The sequence below is a fragment of the Tyto alba genome, unplaced genomic scaffold (genome assembly GCF_018691265.1).
Source record: "Tyto alba isolate M040663 unplaced genomic scaffold, T.alba_DEE_v4.0 Super-Scaffold_14, whole genome shotgun sequence".
Lineage (NCBI taxonomy): Eukaryota > Metazoa > Chordata > Aves > Strigiformes > Tytonidae > Tyto > Tyto alba.
In genome coordinates this window covers 32,702,601-32,723,050 of record NW_024881276.1, presented here as the reverse complement: position 1 = coordinate 32,723,050, position 20,450 = coordinate 32,702,601, and the positions used below count along the sequence as shown (strand labels likewise).

Sequence of the window (20,450 nt, the reverse complement as noted above, 5' to 3'; positions counted from 1 at the left end):
GTACAAAAGCCTGCTGTAAATTGACTTTGTTGTAACAGACCCGATAACAGCCAATTGCTCATGCATAATAAAAACGGCATTAGAGTTTAACTTGAAATTACACCTTCCATTTTTATTAGAATTTAAAAGTTATTCTTGAAACACCCTTGACATAGAAGACATTTTGTAAATTATGAGGGCAGTTACCTAACTAAAAATTAAAATAAAACTTTACAGCTGCCTATCATTTTAGAGAGTTTAACGAAAAGGAAAGGTATATGAGACTTCAGTATTACTCCTTTATGATATGCCAAATTAACGTTGGGGAACACAGTTAATAAAGTAGAACTAAAAAGATTTTGGGTAGGCTACAGAAAAGAATGTTAGCTTAAGATTCAACCAAGTTTTAATGTAAAAACCTTGTTTCCCTAACTGAGAACAAAGTGACATACCAAAATATTTATGATTTATAGACCAGAGCAGAAGGACATGTGGAGGGGAAGTTCACACTTTAAATAGTCTAAAGTTTGACTTTTTTTCCCCAAAATCTGAAATAGGAAAACAAACATGAAAGATTTATCACTTCAGTGCTCTACAACAATACAATGACTGTGATTTACACGTGCTATGTTTTATATTTTTGAAGTCAATACAGTATTTAAGAGTATAAAACCCAACACAACTGGCAAAAACTACAAAAGCCAATGTTTCATGGGCCATTGATGAACACGGGAGCTTGTGTTTTCAGAAAGTTGTGAATACTGTGAACACTGGTTTAGATTGGCTTAGGCCAACCCAGGTCCATGTTTCTCTCAAAAAAGGGTGGCTCCACGCTGTCTTCTGCCTCAGCTGCACCCACCCAGCCCGGTCTCCTGCCAGCATTACCACATCTGTGACCATGCCATCAGCAAGATCAGAGACCTGGGTTTTGAGACAATCCTTAATGAAATAATCCCCAAATTGCCTTTATTTAATTGACCCAGCTCACATTTCGCCAAAACCATTTGCCATCTGATCTTTGCTGAACTGACATGAGCTGCAAAAGGAAGGCTGGAGGACAGGCAGCAGAAAGACAAACCCAGATACTTCAACCTCTGAATGCTTCCTCCAACTCTGCTCCAGCAAAGCATTCATAGATGGATATTGGCCAGACTGGCAGTGCAGGCACCATCAGAAAGAAACACTGCCCAAAAGACTTCCATTTCTTCCCAGACTAAAGAAAAATTACCTAATTCAATTCAAGCTTAGCCAGGTTATGAAACGGATATAACACAAATCGTCTGGTACACAGGGAGCTGAATTTGAGGTTGAGTACAGAACTCATAAGGGATTTCACTGTAAGAAGGAAATATTCCTGAAGGTTGTTCTCCAAAAAGAGAACTATGCACACAAAAAAAGTCCACGGTCCTCAAAGGCAAGGAGTTTGCCTATCAGGTATTTAGTACAGAGTGAATAAAAAAATCCCAGAAAACAGGTAAAAGGAAACAGCTCCAGCTATAGACTCGTATGCATGCTGTTGATCATCTCATTGGTACTGTAAGGTGAAATAGAGGCTTTCCAGTCAGAAGGCAGGATGCTTCTTTGTTAAGTATCATAAAAACAGTAAGGTAGTCTCTGTTGGGTGGACTGATTCCAAACAGTTGTAGTCGCAGGGAACTGATCATAAATAATCAGTAGTCTTGTGACAGATTAAGAACAGTCCTGAGGGGAAGAGAATGACTTGACAAAATAACAGATATTCAGAAATTGCACCCTACGTTAAACAATATTAAAAAGGTATGAAAATACATCACACATAAGGCCAACTCAGTGAAGAACAGCTAAGGGAAAAGCTAAAATAAAAACCAGTCTCCATCAAAGCATGGAAGATTAGACTTCCTAAGAAGCAGACACTGCTTATGTATTCACCTGAGTACCTTCTGGAAAAAGAATTAGAAGCTGCTATTACTACAGAGCCAAAATTAATTTGTGTTACCAAAATTAACTTTGATATCAAGTTGTTATGATTCAATTTTCTGTTGACCTAGTTGCAGTGATCTAATAGAAAAAAATGGGGTAATTTAAATATTTTACACATCAAGAACTTACTGGCAAAGCCACTGGGAGTTAAAGATCAAACATATTAATGCAGAAAGTAAATAATTTCCTTTACTCAAGATCCTCATTCATTATCTCTAGAACAGGTTTTTGCTATCTTTCAGTATTTCAAACTGAACAATTAGGAAGCATTTTTAATGGCCAGGTTAAGTACATCAGTTTGAGTACAAAGCTAAGATACAACTCTTACCTAACAATTCTGTATTTTTGTAGGTACACACAAGAAATTCCAGGGTGGAAAACAGCAACAAAAGTTCAGGACAATAAGAAGAAAGATTATGACTTTTTTTTTTTTTTTTTTTTAATACTTATATGTTCTACTAAACCCAAAGTACTTTGTATTAACTTCAGGTTCACGTATTTAACTGGAACAAATTTCCGTTTTAGTTCCCTTAATGATCACTAAGAAAAGTCTCCATGTGATTCTGAACATACTGAAAAATCCAACTATTATTTCTCAACCTGAAGGTCAGTAAGAAAGTTCAAAATGTTTGACTAAAGTTTAAATTCATAGTGAAGGCAAAGTGCAGAACTGCTCATACATTCACTAATAAAGATGAAACCACTCGTGAGAAAAGACTATAGTGTAATCAGTAAATCAGCAGCAATTCTTCAAGCTAATGAAGTATTAAAGCTATTAGCTTTACTTTTGTTAACAAGCAGGCTGTGGGTATTATTACTATGCTGGTATGACCTACACATAAATAGATCAAGTCTAGGAAGTTTAAAACCAAACCGGTCATGCACCACTGCTCTGCTGCACCAGATTTTTCACTTCCATCACTTTCACTCCCCTGTGCTGGTATGTTTCTTCATTTTTAACCCAGTGAAGGCACACGTGGAGAGTAGTACAATACAGTCCCTTTCAAACCAATGCAGGTTTTCTCATAAAGAACAAATAAATGCAAGCACAGGATTAGAAAAAACCCACCCATCAGATGCTTGCTTTGGTATAAGTGAATGCCAGAGTATTCCTACCCTTGGGTACTGTAATTGTTCTTCCTTTATCTTCCTCTAACAACAAGGATGAGCAAACTACAGAAACTTGTGACATCCCCTACACTAACAGGCCAGACAAGGCTGGCAGGCAGGCAGATGATGGTAGGAGGGAGTTAACAGCTCGCTCCAGAGACGACAGTGTGCCTTGCCATCAGCATCCCCTGGCTTCTTGGGGACAAGCTGGTGGCTCCTCAGACCATCCACCCTCATCCTGACCACTTACCTTGCCACCTGACCTCCACAGAGCTTTCCGAGTACAGAAATCTCACATGCAGTCAAAAATGGTTCCTTAAAAAAATACACTGCTGTTCCACTTCTTTTGGAAGAGGGGTTGGATGGAGGGCTGCTAGTTGTAGTCTACCTGGCTCTCAGTTTTCAGGGCTGTGGACCACGTGCCCAAATTTGAAGAGCTTCATGAAAAGCAAACTTAAAAAAAACAAACCAAACCAACAACAACAAAAAAAAACAAAACAAAACCAAACCAAAACAAAAAACAAACAAACAAACAAACAAAAAAAAAACACAACCCAAAAAGCTCCCCAAGAAGTCATCAAAAGAAAGAATTGAGAAAATTTCGGACCATTATATTAAAAAAAAAAACCAAAACAAACAAAAAAAAACCAAAACCCAAATGCAAACTGCATGAGAAAGTTCTTGAGTTTTGCATACTGAAAAATAGCTTGCTTTTCCAATTTCATGGAGAATCCAGTATCTACATGGATTCATCAAAACCTAAATTCAGAGATGGTTAATGGATGCTTCGTTTGTACAAATCGTGTATAAACATTCTCAACTGATACTTTCCATTGCAGAAGTTTCCCGCAAGAAAGTAACGGCCACATTTGAACACAAAATGTCTCCTGTTACACAGTGGTTTTAAGCACTGACCACAAGTATAAGCTTTCATGTGAGAGAGAAAGGAACCCAAAGGGAATTTCTGCTTGCATGATAAAGATGCCTGTGCTTGTGGGTAAGGGACTGTAAGTGCTGAAGCATGTTTGACCTTCAAGTGTCAGTATGTTCATCTTGCAAAGATTTCGGATGTTTACATAAGCATGAAGTGCTGTAACTCTTACCACAGGGACACGCTCAGAGCGCAGAGATCTGTCCAGCACGAAGATGGCTGGTGTCACCCCAGCACAGCTCTGCGGACGCAGCCCTGCAGCCCTCGAACCCCAGCTTGCCATTTCATGGAAACACTGCTGGGTCCGAGCCTGGCCACCACGAAGCTGTACCTCTCCTTCATCCCCAGGCTGTCAGTGACAAGGTCTGATGAATGAACGTGTGCCAGACCTGAATGACTCCAGCACCCGGAGCACGGCCCTGTAACGCTGCCACGCCTCCCCTTGCCAGTTATGGACAAGTTCTCCTTTGAGGGTGGATGAATGCCGAGGCGCTGCTGCACTGTCACTCGTAAGCACTGGGTTTATCAGCGCCCTTTGCCTGAAGGGCAATGTGCCCTAAGTGAGAAACACTTTACTGAAAATTAACCAAGTTATTTCCTACACTTACTGCAAGTCATTTTGCAAACACTTCTCCAAGCTTAGAGATGAGCTCTCCAACATAAACTTTCCTCCAAGGCCAGGCTATCCACAAAGAATGAGAATGTAAGGGCATATTTATAAACAAATGTGTAAAGTCTCTTACTGAAGGACAAAATACCTTTCATAGAAAACTACTTAAATCATTAAATACAGGGGTTTGCCTGCCTAAATTAAAAAAACAAATATGGCAATTAATTCATACCAGCACTCTCACAACAAAATATTAACTCATATACTGTTGGTTATAGTACATATACTTTTTAAAAAAAAAAAAAAAATTGTTGGTATGGTTAACAAATTAAAAACCATTTTACTGTGCTATATAAGAAACAAACACATTTTTCATGAAAGGTAATTCTGATGTCTTGGTGAAAATATTGTGACATTAAAAAAATACCAAATCTGGAAACTACTTTAGAACTTAAATTCAAAGCAACAGAGCTTAAACGCAAGGCCACCTCAAAATTACATGGGCATAATAATACTGTTGAAAGTAATGAAAAAAATCAATATGGACATAAAATACAACTCAAGGTGTGCAATAACAGCTTTTGTCCAGAGGCTGCTGATACCCTGGAAGCATCACTAATTTATGTTTTATGTAATGAGGTGGCTCAGCTGTTCCCAGACCCAAAGGGACTCTAGAAGCAGTAACAGACATAACTCAATGACAAAAACCAAGGAACCATGCTCAGCATTCCCAAAGAATTTCCCCATTTGCTTCTGCACAATGTAATGGTCAACTGGAATCACTACCTTGCTCGTTATTTCCTACACACATGGGACAGAGAATAGTGAAGTTTCAGTCAATTTCATTCAAGTTTCAGTTTTCAGTTTCAGGTATTTCAAAAGCATGTGACAAGCCTACATCACTCTCCCGCAAGACTTTGGAAATGCAGTTTCTATAGCATCACGCATAACCAAGAAGCTTATCCGATATCATAAACCATGTATAGGATAGAAATAGTGGAGGGGAAAAAAATTATCTTAAGGATTTAAGATGGGTGTTTACTGGTTTTTTTTTGTTTGTTTTAAATGAAGAATTGAATGCAGCTGTAAGGAAACATGGAATGACAGATCTCAATTTTTCACTGAAAATGCGAAATTAAAGACCATTTAAAACACTCAAATACCATCGTAGGGGAAAATAATGACCAGTTTTGTTATAGGACACAGTCATCTTAGTTTAGCTAAGCTTTAAATAGAATATCTCACAGCAGGTGGGTCATTTGACAAACAGCAACAGACCCTCCTTCAACACAAATGAAACAACATCAGAAACAACCCTCAGTCTGTGTCTATAGCAGCCATAATCGAGAATGCTTTACTAAAGCAAATTTTATTGCAATTTCTTGAAAAATAAAATATAAAATTGTGCTGGGTTTCTGTGGTAGTATTGTTGGTAGCGGGATGGGGCTGCAGCAGTGGCCCCCTGTGAGAAGCTTCTTGAAAGTTCCCCCGGCTCCAAGTCAGACTCGTCTCTCGCCAGGACATGGGGACTTGTGATGAGGAGTTATGAGAAGGACAAACTCTGAGGTTAGTGGAAGGAAGGAAGAAGGACATGGGGGAGGTGCACCGCAGCACAGACCCCCGTATCCCGTGGGGAGATGGCAGGGCTGCCCCCCCTCCACCCCTGGACATCCACGGTGGAGCAGAGGCTGACCTGAAGCCTGTGGAGGAGCCCACTTCAGGACAGGCAGCTGCACTTAAATGAAGAGGCCCCCGCTGTTGTAGTTCAGCACAGGGAGGACTGCAACCCGCGGGGGGGACCCATGCCGGAACAGCGTGGGAACGGCTGCATCCCGTGGGGAGGAATCACGGCGGAGAGGGTGCGTGGAGGACTGTCTGCAGTGAGAGGGGAGCCACGTGGAGCAGGAATGAGCTGCATTCGCCCAACTTCCCGAGAAGGAAGGAGCAGTGAGCTGACTGTGACCCCCATCCCCTGGCCCCTGCGCTGCTGGGGGAGGAGGGAGAGAGATTGGGAACAGAGCTGAGTCTGGGAAGAAGGGAGAGGTGTGTGTGTGGGGGGGTGTTTGGATGTGGTGGCACTTCTCATTGTTCCACCTTGCTGTTAAGTGTTGTCTTTGTTAGCGTTTGATGTAAAGTGACAGGTTTTTTTCTTCCCCTAAGGAGTCTGTCTTTTGCCCATGACCATAAGGGGTGATCCACCCCTCCTTGTCGACATCTGGATTCCTGATCCATTTTGCTTCATTTTCTCCTTCCCATTCCTGAGAGCGGAAGGGTTGAGCAAATGGCTGTGTGGTGCTCAGTTGTCCTCTGGGCTCAAACCATGAGAAAAATAGAAGCTAAGTTGAGGCAATTATACCTTTCTTTACATCTGATGAAGCACTGACAAGTGTGCACAAACACCTTACTGCTTACAACCCAGAGCATGTTTTTGCTGTGACAGGAGGGTATTTTTTTTTTTCCTCTCTTAAGTGCTATCTTTCTTTTGTGCTAGAACAGACTGATTTCATTGCTCCCAGGAAGGATCACAGGGTTTCTCTCTATCTGCCTGGCTCGGGTATCATCAAATGAGATGTGAAATGAGATGATGGGAGATGAATGGTAGAGCTGATGAAGAGCTAGGAAGCAGAGACAAGTAAGAATGGCTTGGATAGCAGGTGCTGAGAGGAAGCAGAAGAGGATGTGCAGAGAGGAGATAGATGTCAAGCTAGGAAGAAGGTTACTCAGAAGAAAAGGAGTGCTGAATAAACATCAGTGCCTGAGGGCAAGGAGACTTGCTTGGAATGGTGATGGACAAGACAGTAGTGCCTGGTGAGACAAAGAAGGAAGTGAGGCTGGGAAACCTGGAGAGAGAGACTCAGTAAGAAGAGCAGGATGGGGCAGCAGTCCTCAGAGATGCAGAAATGCAGGAGAGCAAGAGGTACAGAGGACAGGGCTAAGTCTGTTGATAAGTACTCTTTGATACAGGAAAAGAACCTACGTAAGCATGAAAATACCTAGCTCAGTCCAAAAATCCTTTTAGCTCAACTGGTCAACACCAGGTACCTACAACAAAACATCAAAAAAGGGTGAAAAGTGTAGAAGAGCATGCAGCAGTACTTCCTGGGACAGTGTTTCACCACCACCTCCACAGACACAAGACTAAAAATCCTTAACACCTGTTGAGTTTTCCTGTAGTGAACTGTCCTGTTGGGCTTTGAACCTTCACAGTCTCTCAGCATCCACACGATGAGGAGCTCTTATACACACTGTGCAACAAAATATACAGCTATGCAATGACTTCCCTTTGCTTGCAGCCTGAAGCCTGCTAGTCTCAGCTGATAACCCCAGGTCTCATCATGAAAGACAGGATGAATGACCACTCCTCATCCACCCTCCCCAGTCTACTCATGACTGCAGAGCACTGTCAGAGTCTCCAGGCATCTTTGTTTCTATGCTGGAAAGTTCCAACGTACTGTGTCATTTATTCTATGGGAGCCATGTCATACTTCACGCACTCACCATCACTCTTTAAACTCTTCAGTTTCTAGTATATACTTCTTATGAGGAAGACCAAAACTGTGCACACTGTTAACAAATACAGGTAAGTCCGTAACTGACACAGTTAAGTTCTACTTCTTATTCCCCGTTCCGTTCCTAATAATCCCTATTGCTGCTTTTTTTTTTCACTAATGAACCTGTTTTCACAGAGCTATTAATACCAAAGGTCTCAGTCCTGTGAAGTTAGAGGCTACTCACAGTATCAACACATGCACTAAGATGATTTTAATTTATTTTGTGCTTCTCCCATGTACACTGCCTTTACTATATCAATTTTTGCCTGCCATTTTACCTCCAGTCCATCAGTATCAAAAACACATCTGAAATTCTTCAGTTAGCCTTTATTAATTCTACCTTGAATAACTTAGTGTCATCATCAAATGGGTCAACCTCACAACTTACCCCCTTTTCCAAATCACAACTATTTGCAATGTCACAGGCACAAGAAGTGATCCCTGGAGATTCTACTAGTGACCTTTCTCCACCTTGAGGATGGACCATTAATTCCTGCCCTTTTTTATCTTTCTTCTTACTTAGCCAAACAAGAGTTTTCTCTTCTATTCCATGGTAGATTAATTTCTTTAATAGCTTCTGGTAATGGACCCTGTTAAATTTCTTTTGAAAAAAATCAAAGTAGCCACACTATCTATTTGCCCTCCTACTCCTTTAAAAAAGCTGGAAGAGCCTCTTGCTCAGTACCATACTCACTGACAAGTCCAGTATTTCTAGGTGTTCAGCATTTCAGAAAAGCACCACTACCCCTGCAAACAAGCTTACTGAAATTTCCAGGATCTTCCCTAGCACCTTTTAGAAATATCCAGTGATTCCCATCACTGACTCTTCCTTTGCAGTTTACAACTGCATCAAATCTGTTGGCAACATTTAATCCTCCTCTGAGACCAGAATGTATTTAGCATGAGATCTTATCACTGCTTTCAGTTACGGGACAGAAATCTGTGGGAAGATGCTTCATTTGCAAATCAATTTAATGACATGTGGTAAGATGTACATTTCTTTTCTCTCCCTCTCCCCATCTCTCCTCCTAAAAAGCTAAGCAAACAACAGACTTTAATTAGCACAATTCTCCCATTGCAAAATTAAATACTGTATGTTGAAGGAAACAAAAAAAAAAAAAAAAAAGATGAATCAGCTCCATGGCACTACAAAGATGCTTCGATGGAAAGTTCCTGGTTTGTCTATTCCAAAAGCTGGATGTGTACAGTGAACAAGCTATGAAACTTCGGCAGTGGCTTCATGCATTACTTGCAGGTTGTGCACATGTGTGAATGCACATACCTACTAAAACCAAATATACACATATGCTCAACAAGGAATCCCTCGAGTGCACATGTACATATGCACACAAGCACTTTAATGCTGTTTCCAGTGCTTCACAATTTGCAGCCTGACTATCAACAGACACTTTTGTTTTGAAGCTTCTTCCCAGCCTTTCTCCAGCCTCCCAGCTACCAACTAGGGATGACACTCATGACCTCTATGAAACTAAATCTGTGTTCAGATAAGGTTAGAGAAACTTCTGAGGGGAAAATTAGTTTTGTCTTCAGGTAGGATCTGAGTGGCAAGCACTAACTAAGGCTGTGGGAGAGGCTGAGCCAGGAGGTCAGAATAAAATACTGAACAGCTCGTTCAGGTGCACAGAGTGGGGCAGGACAGGCAGACAGGGCTGCCCCGCAGTTGCAGCCTCCCTGGTACTCCTTGCACAGGAAAGGTAGTACTATGGTCAGGAGGCCACCTTAGCTTCCCCCTTTCCTAATTTTTGAGCTCTTTTAACCACAAAAAGTAATGCTGAAAGAGTATTAGTATGGTTTGACTCCTTTCATAGAAAAAGCAGGAACGTGCTGCTTTTAATCCCTGACGCATTCAGATATCCTGGACAGAGTTACAAGAGACAGAAAACTTGGTCCAGCTAGTATTGGTCATGCAAGGAGATAGCCGATTTATCTTTTCATGCTCATAAACATTTAAAAAAAAAAAAAAAAAAAAAAACAAAAAAAAACAACAACAAAAAACCACACCAAAAAACAACCAAACAGTATTTACTACAATTTGCAATGCTGTGTTTAATAGATGAAGACGACTTTCACATATCAGTGACTGCTTCCCGTGAGCTGTTCCTGAAACACCTGCCCTTGTTTCCTTTGTCTACTGTAGAGACAAATAAACCCCTCATTTTCAATGTTTACCTACAAGGAATTCTTTTACTGCTTTAGAGGAGATCTACAGGGCTGTTATGTTTAAGATCTCAAAAAGTTTTTGTGTTGTGACCTGTTCAACAAATCCTTTTCTTATTAAAACTTTACTGCAGTCACCAAACAAGTAAACATATGTTTACCCTAAAAATGCACAGAAATACACAAGTTCTGATTTATTTCTTCTTGTGGGCTTATCATACAAAAAATAAAAAGCTTTATATTTACTCTTAGTCATACATAAAGGCACATTCTGGTCACCACCAAAACACTAATTTTGCTTTATCTCTTCTCTTCAAGGCTTCCATGCCTTCAGCTAGGATTTGGCTAAACCAACAGCTGAACTGAGAAGGTGGAAGCCTCCAGAAACAGATCCCTGACTGCCTGAGGAAGTGTTCGTGCTACTGATGGGCAATCTCATTCAGGATTTCTCCGCCCACTCCCCACCTCTTCCTCCAGCTGATGATATTCTGTCCCCTGAAACATGCCAAAGGCCACTTTTAATAGTTTATACTGTTCTGCTCTGCGAATACAACACTTGGGAAGACACAGTTATAAACCTCAAGGCAACACAGCTGATTAGAATTATAATAAAAAGATAAACTAGTTATTGCTTGTATGAATGATCAGTAACCCAACTGATGCTTCACAGTCACTTTCTTCTCTATTATGGAAGCTGACCATAAAATTCAGGCAAATAGAGTTCCAGTATCGCAGAAAACCACTTCAAGTCAATGAAGCATGTCAGGGCATGCTCTTAATTACACCACTGCACAGAAGCACATTTAAGAACACACTTGAAGAACTAAGGCCCTAAAAGCTTACTGCAACTGGCTCAGTTGCAAGGACACAGAAACAGGAGAAAACTGACTGCCAGCACAACTCTGAAGAGCTGCTGGTGTGCAGCCAGGCTCGGTTTTGGACTTGGGCAGGGACCTGACTAGGGAGCACCTGCCAAGGCTTTGCTGCAGTGGAAGGAAGCCAGTGTGTTAGGACACCTCATTATCCCTGCAATGCTTGCAGCTTCACAAAAAAATATGACTAGCCAGTGCAGGCAGGGCTTTCTCATCTGCTCACTAGCACTATACCAAAAATACCACTAGTAGGCAGGAATATTATCTGTGAGGAAACAATGAAGAAATGTGAAATACTTCTCCCAATGAATAGTCGCATCTCTCATTGCACCTAGGATTTCTCTACCCGTGGTCTGCCCACTAAGCAATTCAGATTGTCAATATTTCTGGAGATCCGCTCCTTCCTGTCAGTTAGCACTGTCAGAAAAACTAGACGTGATGTAGTCATGTAGGCTGAAATTAAATGCATTTTTTTATTTTAGGAAAAGAGTGTGGTGTGAGGCTTGTCTGCATCACTCGCATGGCTGAGCAGACACTGAGGCAAGCTGGAGGCAGATAGCTAAAAACTAGCAGGGACAGGAAAACTCTGAGACAATTATTTAATGTAATTTTGTTGATTAGGCACTGCATGGAAAAGCCAGTGGAAAGTGCTTCCACAGTATCGAGAAGAGAAGCTTTGCCATTGCAGTCAGAAATAGGTGCACTAGACAGTGCACTGAGGAAAAAAAAAAGGCAAGTACTGCTATGTAGCAAAAGTAAACGGGCATTTCACATGCTTCTGTGAAAAAATCCCACAGTTAAAAAATCACAAGTAAATTACCAGATGAACCAAAAGAACTGTCAATTACACGCATCTCTATTTAAATTATTCATTCCAGGCATAGCCTTGGTGTTTTCTTTGGTATAATTGGCTAGGCATGCATATCAAAACCTGAGTATGCCTTTTCTTCTGACATCAACAAGTGGTTAACGTTACAAGCTGTTAGAGTAATAAAGCATGACAAGTTAATAAATATTTTCAAAGATGTTTTTGTTAAAACCAGAAACAGAAGCCAGCTTTTCACTACGTAACCAAACAGCAAAATATACTTGTCATATAACCTAATCCACTTGTTTATGAACAAACGATTGCAAGTAATCACATTTTGATTGACAGAGGCTATATACATAATGATATTCCAATACATCTGGATCCTTCAAACACTGTCTGAATACAGTGCTTAGCAGCATACATTAACAGGATAATGAAACACAGTCACATGTCAGTATGCAAGCAAGCACTTTACACAGCGCAGTTAATCAACGCGCTGGCAATTTCCCCTTACCCCACCTCACAGTTGTTTGTCTGCCATGCCCACATACTGATCCATGAACATCTGCATAACTGAGCTTCTCCTCTCTCTCCAGGGCGATGGTGTACAATGAGCAGCTAGGCTGCAGTGTATTTCACCAAGAGTAAATGAAATGTTACCTATTCAGAAAAGTACAGCCATACATTTATCTAACGTATGCAAAGAATCACGGCACTGGCACAAGGATGCCCACTCCTGCTGCCAGCCAGGAACACTGAGTGAATCACCTCATTTCACAGCCCACACTGCACAAAATTGCCAGCTGCTTTTCCTGAAGCAAGAAGTAAAGCGAGGACAGAGCAAACCAGAACTGCTTACTGCCTACACTGCCCCAACACAGGCAGAAGTCCTGCCCTCCTGCTGCAGCCAGTGGCAGATTTCCCTCCAACGTTAAGCCCAGGTTTGTGGCCAGGATACTTTTTCAAGAACAGTTTCCATAAAACCAAGTGGAAATCATGGGCTTCTTGGCACTGTCTGATGAAATCCTGCAGCCATACCCCACAGCAAGCTTACTGTCACTGTTTTGGAGGGCTTGGTCTTAAAAGCACGTGTTTTTTGCATGATGTAGGTACAAGGATGCCAGTATGCACACCCAACACCATGCCAAGGGAGCGCTGCAGATCTTCGCTCTTCTGCCAGCACATCTCATGGCTCATCATCTTTGCCTGAGCACCGAAACACATTCATGGCTCTACGTCAAGCATCACACTCCTCAAGTAGAATAATTTAACCCTTCAATCTTTGTATTACTAAAAAAATCCCATCAAATCCCATACTTTTTTCCCTTGAAAGACAGCAGTCTGACACCACCATTCAAGGGACCTGAATATCCACCTAGATTTCTATTTCTGTCAAAAGGTGGCAAACAGAGCTTCGAGCCATAATAAGCACACACTGAAAGATGTCACTTTCTAAAAGCAGTAAGATAAAGATAGCTTTAAGGCCTTCAGTGTGTTCAGAAAGGGAACTAAAATTTACTCAACAATTTTTCTTTTCACAAGAAGTTCCACCTCTTCAACAAACTGAAACTGTACAGTAACCCCCTGTGTCCCTGGAAGCATGCAATGTATACATCGGTCAATCAGGTTTATTGCACAATAACATTTTCTCAAGGCTTGTTGTTTTAAGACCATTGCAAAGCCCTGCACACAAGCACAAAATTGTATCTTAAAATTAAATTAAACCAGAAATGCTTTTCTTCTTTGGGTTCAGTTAGAACAATTTTGGGGGCATATTTATGTGGTCACTGAAAAGACACATGGCTGACTCAAAGAAAGGGCTTTCATTTTGCTTTATTTAAATTATTGGGTTTATGCTTTAGCTGCATCCACTTAAGGAAAGATAATATGAAGCTGTGCAATCTAATAAATACGATCAATATTACTAACATATACTCCTACAAACCACTGCAGCAACCACCGTTATGCAGAAGTTTCAGAGAAAAAACTCATGAAGCAGTCAAGTGCTGTAGTGACATGCTCTCTGCACATCTCAACCTTGGCTGAAGGCTGGGATGCAAATAGACTGTGAAGATGCTCTGGCCTGAAAGCAGACACATTTCTGTCACTCACTGTTTCTCACCTCTGTGGAAAACAAATGTCAAGATGGAAGAAACTATAAGCTGACTCAAGATACTGAAAGTGACTCTCACAGGAAAATAAAATTTATACGACTTACCCTTGCAATCAGCTGCCCACTGCCAAACTTTCTTTTGGTATCTTAATTCTTAACGGAGTCAATGGATTTAACAGTGATCTACATCAAAGGTCTACCTGCACTAAAATTACTGAGGAAGGGGCACTGCCAACTTCTGAAATTGCCCACTAGCAGCTACCACACTAAGAATAGCTGAGGCTCAGAGCTGATAGGCAAGATCCAACTTCTAAAAAAATTTCTTTTAACACTGAAGTAGTATTACCAGGAGAGAAAGGGAAAAAAAATAAAGAAAACCCAAACAAAACAAAACAACACACCAAAACCCCCCCCAAGCTCTCAGAACTCCTTAACTCTGCAGCAAATAAGACTTAGGAAAAGTATTCCATGACAAACATAATACTACTTATGGTAACAATTAATAAAATCAGTATCCTCATACTGATTTGTTTGTCCAGGCTACAAGACTAGTTACCAAAATACAAAAAAAAAAAAAACAAAAAACAAAACAAAAAAAAAAAAAAAAAAAAAAAAAAAAAAACAACCAAACAAAACAAAACAAAACATACACGATATTGCATAAAATTATTTTAAAAAAGATAATCTATCACAGACATGAGACTCTGGCAGACTGAATTCAATCAACTCCCTGCCTCCAGTCTACCCCTTGATGTACTAGGCAGCAAGAGTATTCAAGGTATTTGACCATAACTGTTAGACTAGGGAAAAATGAAAGTAATAAATTAAAAGGATAAATGAACAGTCTTTGTTAAAACCCCCAAATAACACTTTTTTATCCCCTTCAAGACTTCTACTCTTTTCAGAGGATCTGTTTATATGACGACCAGCTTCATCACTATGAAGGCAGGGAGCCAAGAGGAGAGAACATGGGCTGCCAGCAACAGATGAACACACCCCTGCTGCGCACTAAGCAAGCCCAACCGCCGGTGATGGGCTGTACTCCCAGCCTCACGTGCGCGAAAGTGACCCATTCCTCCAGTCTCCTCCTCTAATGCACTTTCACCACATGCAGCAAAATCCAGCTTTAACCATACACAATAAGCAGAGGGCTGGTTGATGGAGAAATGACAGGTAATGGCCATGTTCACCATTTTTGCTCCAGTGGAAGTAATTATGTGGCTGCTCTTCCCCCAGTAAACTCTTGGGAATATCAGTATCTAAGGCTTTTGTTTCTATTAGTTTTATACCAGTCGGGGTCAAAATATGAATGGCAGCATAGGAGATGGATATCAAACACAAACACAGGCAGACACAACTGCATAAGCCTCAATTACAAGGAAAATTGGACAAAAAAGAGCATACGGGGGGATTTAAAAATAGAAAATAGAAGCTAAGGGCAAAGCATTAACAAGCATGAGGTACTCAAATGTCTTCAAAATTTTTGCCTCCAGCAAGAAAAGCCTACCTTACTACCTAAGACAGCAGACATTCAACTCCTGATAATTTTTCATTCAAAACCACAACTCAGGAAAGACACCTTAAAAGTCCAAGTCCAGTTCCTCACTCCTGCAGGGAACTGTATATAGTCCTGTTCATAAATTTATGAACTTCCTTCTAAATTACTAGACTTCTTATTCCTTTTAAAAGAAGACTGTTGGAGCTCTTTACTCTTACAGAAACTTCCTTATAATTTCCAGATTAAATTTATTCATGTCCAATTTATATTCATTTGCTCTTGTGATGACATTGTCTTTTATCTTAAATTAGGTTGTAAGTTCTCCAGGGCACTGACCAAATCTACATATGCGTAGAGAGTCCTGACCATAATAGTTCCCTGATCATAATTCAGAGTTTTGCTTATGATAATACAATAAATAATAAAAATTAGTTTTTATAGTTCCACTAGTCTGATGATCTTCCACCACGCCTCTAATTTGTGCAAGTGCACTTGCATGATATCTGATAAAATATATCATGATGAAGCTAGGTGAGGCTGCAGTCCTGCCCCACTTCTAACAAGTTGCTTACCTGGCTCTAGAAGTGTATCGACACTACAAGCTGATGTTTTTATCTTGACCGTGTAAAACTAAAGAAAACATAGTAATAAATGGGTAGAAGAGCATGTCCCTTTCAGCATTAAAACTTTTGGTGGAATTGACCAACTCAACACAGGTATAAGTCTGGAAAACACACAAAAAGCAGCAGGCTCCTTCCTGCAGTCAGGATTCGTATTACTAGAGGCAGGTCCTTCCCCACACCAAAAGTTTTGAATGTGGGTTCTCCCTCAACACTTTAGTCAAAATAAACTAGTCCTCCTTACCTACAATAGCATCAACAATAATGTACTGCAGGTCTAGAAACATCTATTTTGTATCCATACAAACAAACATCAGATCTAAACATGTTAGTGAACAATAAAGTTTCCCTCATACTTCTTAGTGTAGATTTTGCACATCTGCTGTTTTGGCACCTTTGACCATAGTGGTAGCCTGCTTGTTAGTTACTCTGCAGTCCTATCTTTGTTAAGTAGGCACAGTCAGTGCCTGGACATCAGGTAGAGCATGCCATGCATTTTACCTATTCTACACAAGTGAACAAAAATTCTAGAAAAATTGCACGTTTTCCGTATTTCTTACATTATTTAGTTCATGGAGTAACTGGCCTGAGTTGCCCTCCACACATTTTAGCTGCCCTGGCTTAGTAGAAAAGCAAGTTCCAACTCTGAACTCCAACATTTAAACATGAAACTAGGCAGTCATTTTATTCACAATTCAAGTGGCAGTGGTAAAGCAACATATTTGAATAGCTCATGGAATAATCTCAAGAAAATGTTGTGCCTAGAATGTTAATGAAAACAACAAATTAATATGATTTTGTTTTCTGAATGCTGACAGAAGTAAAGGTTAAAAAATATTAAGGACTTCACCTCATTTTTAAATTGGTGGATCTATTCAAAGCACCAAGGACACAGGAGAGAATAGCAAGCAACTGCTACAAAAATAAAGTTGCAGAAAGCAATAGGGGAATTTATAATCTAGTTTTTGCTTGCTTTCAATAAAAATAGATTCTTGTGGTCATTCACAGTAAGAGACCAGGTACTAGGTATTCAAAAAATAATAGGAAGGAAAAAAAGTATTTATTTAGGGAAAAGATGGATGGCTTATAAGCAAAAAAACTATAAACTGGGCATAACACATGTGCCTATATGGGAAGAAAAGAAGGGAGAGGACAGATGATGACAAAAATTGAGAGAGTAAGCAGAAGCCTGGTTTACAGTCACTCATGAAAACAGTAATGGGAAGAGTAGGAATATTTTCTCTCTCGTTAGTGCAGTCCTAAAGGACTGAATAATTGGAAAAAACCCACCTCAGAGAAGACAATTATACAGAGATGGAAGTGATAGTTCTGTAGATTATCTATCTTTTTTATGAAGAGACTGAAAAAAACAAAGAACAGGAAAACACAAACTGAAATTCAGTCACTTACCCAAACACCTGTAGGGAACCACAATATGTGGGTGACCATTGCACTGCTTCCATCCCCTCTTGCACCAGTTTTGGATCGTAACTGGCTGGTTGGCTTCGACAACATTGGTGATTTGTAATTCAGGGTAGACCTAGCATTAAAAGTATCAAAAAAGACGAACGTTATCACAAGTACACACTCGAGGTCATGCAATACTGTCACAGGTGTGTATAACATGGATATCACAATACAGCACTCATTTTCCTATCTATTCCCACTTCTGCTGTGTAATGTATTTACTTCATGGTATGAATATGTGCACTTACCTGGAAAGCTGGTACATTTGTTCATCGGTAAAAACATGTGGCTGCCAGCTCAGAATACAATGGTGGTTACAGCTGGCTGTCAGCATATAACTTGGCCAGTTATACTTCCTTAAGTTAAAGATCAGCTAAACAGACGTTTCACAGTTGACTAAAATACCCTCTCCTCTACGTCTAGGCTATCACTTGCCTTGAAAAATATTGGGCCTAATCTCCATATGTCTAAAATAAATAACATACCTTTATCCCAGTCATTTTAAGGAACACCATAATTCTTTCCCACTGCAGCCTGCATAGTATTAAGTCTATTGAAACAGTTATTTATAGTTAGGTTTACATCACCAATATAAACCTATTTCCAACTTTCCTAAATTGCCAAGATCAAAATCCTAACTGCTCTTAATACTGCAATACACTTCTACACCCACAACCATGCCACCAGCAAACTGGATGACTAATTTATCAGCAAGCCACAACTTTTATCAAGCCACGTATTTGGCTTTTTATCTCCCTCAGTTCCTTTATCGCACTCCCCCTTTTTAAATTTTACTGTCAGTAAGGGCTTATCTGATACAGGCCTTCATCTTTTGTGCAGACCCACTTCCCAGCCACCTTCTACATGTGCATTTCAGTTCAGCAGGAGCATGTTGCCTTGCATTATGCTGCATTTCATGCTGTCAAAGGATTTCAGAGCATAAAAACCACATCCCTTATGGATAAAACTTAACAGGAATATGTGCTCCTGGAGCACACCTAAGAGGTGGTTAGTCCATGCCACCAGGTTAGAGCTAATCAAAGCAAAGCCTGCAAAGTGTGGCCACCATGGATGCTCAGCTCCTGCTGCTTCACTCTGCACTCCCAGCTCTCACTGCAGCACAGTAGTTGTTAACACAGCCTATGGCTCTCGCTTTTTATTTTTCAAATTGGCAATCTATCAGCCCTAACATTAAACTTGGAAGGCACTAGTTTTCCTTTGCCTTTCCTCGAGCAACCCTTACTAACTTCCAAGTATGTCAGATCTGAGGATTTAGGTGGACTAAAAACTACAGTCTACTCAGACCTACCAGTGGAAAAGAAAACAGAAATAGGAACAAGCCTGAGGAAAAATAAGTAATTGGAGATGGTCCAAAAACACCCTGCAGAAAAAGAACATAATCCCAACTAAAGAGACCTGGGTTGAGATTGGGTGAATTCTGGGAGTCCAAAACTGATGCTTAGAAAACCACCATAAGAACCTTGACAGCCCTGCCCCGAGGCAAAAGGATTTGTCTCAATCATGTATCTCCCCCAAACTCACAGCATCCCAGTGGGCCCTTGCCTCCTGTCACTCTCCTGACCAATGGTTTAGAATGTAACTGTGGCAAAAATGAAACAAGCAAGCTATTTAACTGCAGCTCAAGTAAAAGTTTCAAACTTAAAAAGGTACTAACAAACAACAGCACAGCCTTTTCAGATTTGGTATCGGTAGTCTTTGAATGAATGGGACCTGGCCCACCAGCATGGTAAAAACAGAAAGTAATCAAAACATGATTGGAAATATTTGGGAATAGCTTCTGACTTTCATTAAGAGACAGGAAGGGGCTAGTATAATGGTAAAATAGAGTAATATTCACAGCTTAATGGATACAAGGCCAGGTACAGTAACAATGCCAAGGAAATAACTACAGAAAGAAACACTACTTAACAGTGCACTTTATGCTAAAGAGACTGAACATAAACCTTTTCTTCTATTACAAAACAGCATTTTTTAATCAGATACCTCTTACTTTGCATAAGCAGTTCACAGAAGCCATCCAATACATTTTTGCCAGCTTCGACAGCATCCTCAGCTCACTACAACAGATGCTTAAAGCATAAGCAGAGGCTTCAGATGCAATCCTCTGTGTCAACCCAGCACATGAGATACAGTTCACTTCAAGGAAGTCCACAGAGTAGAACTGAAAACTAAAGAGTGAGTTTCCTGCACTCAGAAGTTTATAGCTTTGTTTTATTCTTTTTGTCAGCAGGTGACATGGGCTGATGGTCACTGTCCACATTACAAATATGCTACCATTTTTACACTATTTGCGGAAAGCAACTCCAGAGGAATGTGCTGTTCCCCCTGCTTCATCAGTGCTTCAAATACTGAACTACAAACTGCAACAGCAGGGTTGCAAATTCAAGGAAAGCTCCCCTCCCCTCTTCAATCTCTTCATCTTTTCCCTTGGGTTCCCTCAGATCCACCAAACAGGTCTGCACACGCTCCTGTCTTGACTTGTCACAGCACTGCCAAAATGGATTAGAATGTCACCATGGCAGAAAATTTCACACCTCAACTGCTGTGTAAATATTACACCACAAGGCACCAGAGCTGCCTTAAGAGCTAACAAGTAAGATGCAAAAGAAAGATATTATGCCACCTTTAGCATCGTCATGCTGCACTCTTCCAAGTTCATACTTCTACAGACATCATTTCTGAATAATTACAGCCCACGGTTACATAATACTGGATGCCATCACAAACCAT

At 40.4% G+C, this 20,450-nt stretch overlaps 1 protein-coding gene across 5 annotated transcripts in view; it reads right to left on the bottom strand.

Annotated features, from left to right (window-relative positions):
• Positions 1–20,450, bottom strand: part of LOC104363994 (amyloid beta precursor protein) — a 220,877-nt gene that overhangs the window by 128,610 nt on the left and 71,817 nt on the right. For all 5 annotated transcript variants that reach the window (XM_042789042.1, XM_042789041.1, XM_042789044.1 and 2 more), the window contains exon 3: positions 17,643–17,772. In XM_042789042.1, the coding sequence (XP_042644976.1) occupies positions 17,643–17,772 (130 nt within the window). The remainder of the gene's footprint in view (positions 1–17,642; positions 17,773–20,450) is intronic.